Here is a 3,736-nt window from a genome sequence, read left to right as displayed (position 1 = left end):
ATAGCTTAGTGTTTTGGGCAGGTCTCCTTCAGGAGGCTAAACCTGAGACACAGTGGAGAGAACCAACTTCTGGGTGACACCAGAAGGAGCTATCTCCAAAAGCAGCACACTTATGGGATCAAAATACATTTAGTGTGAGGAAGGTTCTCAACCTTTTCTCTTAGTTTTAGTTATCATTTAGGTGCATAAGAGCTAAGTTGTAGACTTTAAAGACTTTACTTAAAGTGCTACATAATCTTATTCAGGCTTTTAACCCTTGTACAACTCGGATAGCCAGTGGTCACTTGGCCATATAGTAAATGCTCTTAGAGCAGCAGCTGCTCTTTGAAGCACAGGACAGGGTTCCCCAGCCATTCCTTGGTGAATCCCCATTGAAGCCTATGGCTGATGGAATGTTGACCAGAGAGATAGCTGGATTCCTTTCTGGAGACTGATCTCTGGTTTTGTGGGCCAATTCAAGCTAAGAACATGTGAGGGGTCACGGCCAGCGCTACTGTCTGGTAGATACCCAAAGGTGCTTGGTGGAAAGTGGCTCTTTATCCCTGAAAGATTTCCACTTCCCTATTGTACTTGTTTCTCTCTTTGCTACTAAACTAGAAGTTTTCCTGAAGCTTTTCTGCAGAATCACTTAATTAGCCACTACTTCAGAAATTAGGCTGAGGCACCTTGCAATAGTTTACATTTTATAGCAGTTATCAGGGGAATGATTTACATCTGTGCCTTGTACATTGAGAGTAAAAAAGAGATTTTTGTCAGCCATAAGTAAGGATAAGTAGAAGTAAATATAAGTAAATCTGTGAGTCCCAAAGATTTAACATGTCCTCACCCTGTTGCTGGGAAGTTAACTTGGCGACTAGATGAAGGAACACATGTGTCTTGGAGATTCCTTTGCCCTAGAGCCCAGGGCAAAGCTCTTCCAGTCAACTGTCTATTTTGTCTATCTCCAAAGGCGATCTCACACAGCAAGAGAGGTGCTCTGCTTTCAACACACTTTTTGATGCAATAGTTATGTTTCCTTTTGTAGACATTTCTGTCCCTAGACCAATTGTAACATATACTTACAAATATTCAACAAGAGTAAGAGCATGGTTTGTCAGACATTTTGGTGGATAAAATCGCATGCCAGTTGGAAGGTGGATAAACTGGTTAGATCTTGTCTCCCCTCTCTCCAACTGAGCAGCCACCTGCTCTGGACTGGTCTACTCAGGGGATGCCTTGAGGCAGAATCAATTGGAAACAAGGTGGGGACACCCTAAACATTTTATTGTTTTCCAGATATATACATCTCACAGTCTGTCACTCCTTTAGAGTGCATCATTAGGCACCAGAAGTTCTTAGATCCATACATGCTGAAAAAAGCTGTTTAATATTTTTCTGCATGTGTACGTGGCCTGTGTACCTCCTAGAGCCAAAATGCAATGCAGAGGAAAGTATCAATTATGACACTATTTCATAACTAGAAAGATATTGTAAAAAAAAAGTCTCATGTTCAGATTTTGTTTGCATTAAGAGGGTCCTTGGTATTTAGTTTTGAAATGTAGACACGCGCCACAAGAAAACAAGTGAGCTCAGGTGCCTAAGGCATTCACCATCCCAGAGCCTAGGGCTGCTCATCCACTAAACTTTGGAGCCTAAGGACAGGACAGCCTTAATTATAGCCTCACCCATGATCACTGAAAGTAAGATTTTCCATATTTGCCTTTCAAAAGTTGGGCTTCTGCAACAGCTGCAATCCAGTCTTCTACAAGGCTACACCTGTCCTTAGCTGGGTTCATGCAAGATCTTTGTAGATAATATCCTTTAAAGAAGTAAATAGAGAATTTAGACCTTCCAAAGTCCATCTATCTTTTTCTCTCAGTGACCTAAAACAGATAAAATCAGAGCTTGGGAAATCTTTAGATGACCCTGACCAGTGCACTGATGTCTTTAGAGAATTTAGTCAGGCTTACAAACTGGATTGGAAAGATGCAATGATCACTTTAACCCAAGCTTTGCTCTCTAATGAGAGTCAGGCAGCATTACAAGCTGCCATTGCATTTGGAGATTGATATTGTTAATTTTAAACAACTAGAAGATACACAGCCAGTGGAACTACCTGTTCTCACTGCAGCCCAAGCAGTTCCTACCAAAGAGCCCTGTTGGCCTAATAGGCAGGAGATTGGAATAAAATACATTTGCTAGTATATATTCTTTTTTTTTTAAGAGATTGTAGAGGATTTTATTTATTTATTTATTTATTTATTTATTTATTGTGTGTGTGTGTGTGTGTGTGTGTGTGTGTGGCCAGCTCAGCCCACCAGGGGGTGGGACTGGCTGGCATGTGGTGCTGGGGGATTGAACCGCCATCTCTGTGCTTTGCTTAGCTTAGCTTGTTCTAAGTAGGTGCTTTAGACCACTGAGCCATCTCACCAGCCCTAGTATATATTCTTGAAAGTCTAAAAAGAACTAAAACTAAGCCTTCTAGCTCTTTTAAATTTTCAGCTATGTAATAGGAAAAAGGTGAAAACCCCTGTGCATTCTTAGAATGTTTACTAGAGGGACAGATTACTCTTACAGATAAGTTCCTTTCTCAGTCAGCTCCAGATATTCGAAAAGAACTGCAAGAGACAGCTTTTGCTCCAGACAACTCACTTGAAACTTTAGTAAAAACTGCTTGCTTGGTGTCCTACAATCAGGACTGGGAGAAAACCAGGGAGAGAAAACAAAGAGATCAAAAATGGCTACCTTTGTTGCAGCCTCAAAACAGACCCTAAATCTGATACTCAGAGCTCCAAGAAGAGCTCAATGACAGCAAGGTTCACTGGCTTCTGCTGTCAAAAGCCAAGCCAGCATAAGAGGGACTACTTTAAGAAGGCCACAAGCCGTGTCTAACTGCCAAGGCAGCCACTGGAAATGAGACTGCACTCTGATGTGGAGGCTCCAGAGTTCAGACTCAGTTTCCCAGGTGGTCCATTAGAATTAAAGGGCCCTGGGCCTGCCTCCTCCCTCTGACTGGACTGTTATCTCTGCCTATCATCTCTATGGAGGAGCCCTGGGTGATCATGACTATAAGGGAAAAGAAACCCAGCCTATTGCTGGACATTGGCACAGGTCTCTTTGTCCTTCTCCAACCCTGACCTTCCTTCCAGTCATCTTACCTCAGTAGAAACAGACTTTAGAAGATACCTTGCTTAAGCTGTACCTGAGATAACTTTCTCTTCATTCATTCCTTTTAGTCATGCTGAAAAGCCGAGCTCTCATCCCAGAGAGATTTTAGCCTGTCTAAATACAAAGACTAGTGTTTACAAATGTAATATATCTTGTTATTCATGTACAAAGGCTTAAAGAGTATTTCATTGGTCAAAACAGGTTCCCAAAGACAGACAGAATTCTGGTAAGAAAAAGTTCTAAGGACACTGGCTACACAGTGTCCAATAGCTTTGGTCCTATAGATAGAGCCAGGCCTTATATTTGTGACATAAAACTCAGAGCCACAGTGTTAAAAGGAGAAATTCCTCAGCAGTGCCCCTGGCTTACAAAGGGGGCCAAATGTAAGACACTGAATGGGACACTGGTTTAATCCAACTGAATGGTATAGATTTCATAAGAAGTGTATAAGGCCGTCTGGTTGATTTCTGATGTAACTCAGGTATTTCATACTGATAGTTAATACAGGTGTGGCCTCTCTTAACTAAAGCTAGAGGGACTTATAGCAAACTGTCAGACTCCATGAAGAAAGGGATCCAAAAGCCAGTAT

At 41.8% G+C, this 3,736-nt stretch overlaps 1 protein-coding gene across 1 annotated transcript in view; it reads right to left on the bottom strand.

Moving 5' to 3' along the window:
• The window catches only part of LOC101589996 (dehydrogenase/reductase SDR family member 7), a 35,449-nt gene that overhangs the window by 13,181 nt on the left and 18,532 nt on the right, over positions 1 to 3,736 (bottom strand). The window contains exon 3 of the mRNA XM_004624925.1: positions 2,993 to 3,045. Within this exon, the coding sequence (XP_004624982.1) occupies positions 2,993 to 3,045 (53 nt within the window). The remainder of the gene's footprint in view (positions 1 to 2,992; positions 3,046 to 3,736) is intronic.

This window comes from Octodon degus, unplaced genomic scaffold (assembly GCF_000260255.1).
Source record: "Octodon degus isolate 3935 unplaced genomic scaffold, OctDeg1.0 scaffold00007, whole genome shotgun sequence".
Classification (NCBI taxonomy): domain Eukaryota; kingdom Metazoa; phylum Chordata; class Mammalia; order Rodentia; family Octodontidae; genus Octodon; species Octodon degus.
Note: the sequence above shows the minus strand (reverse complement) of the source record. Positions and strands in the feature narration are given on the sequence as shown.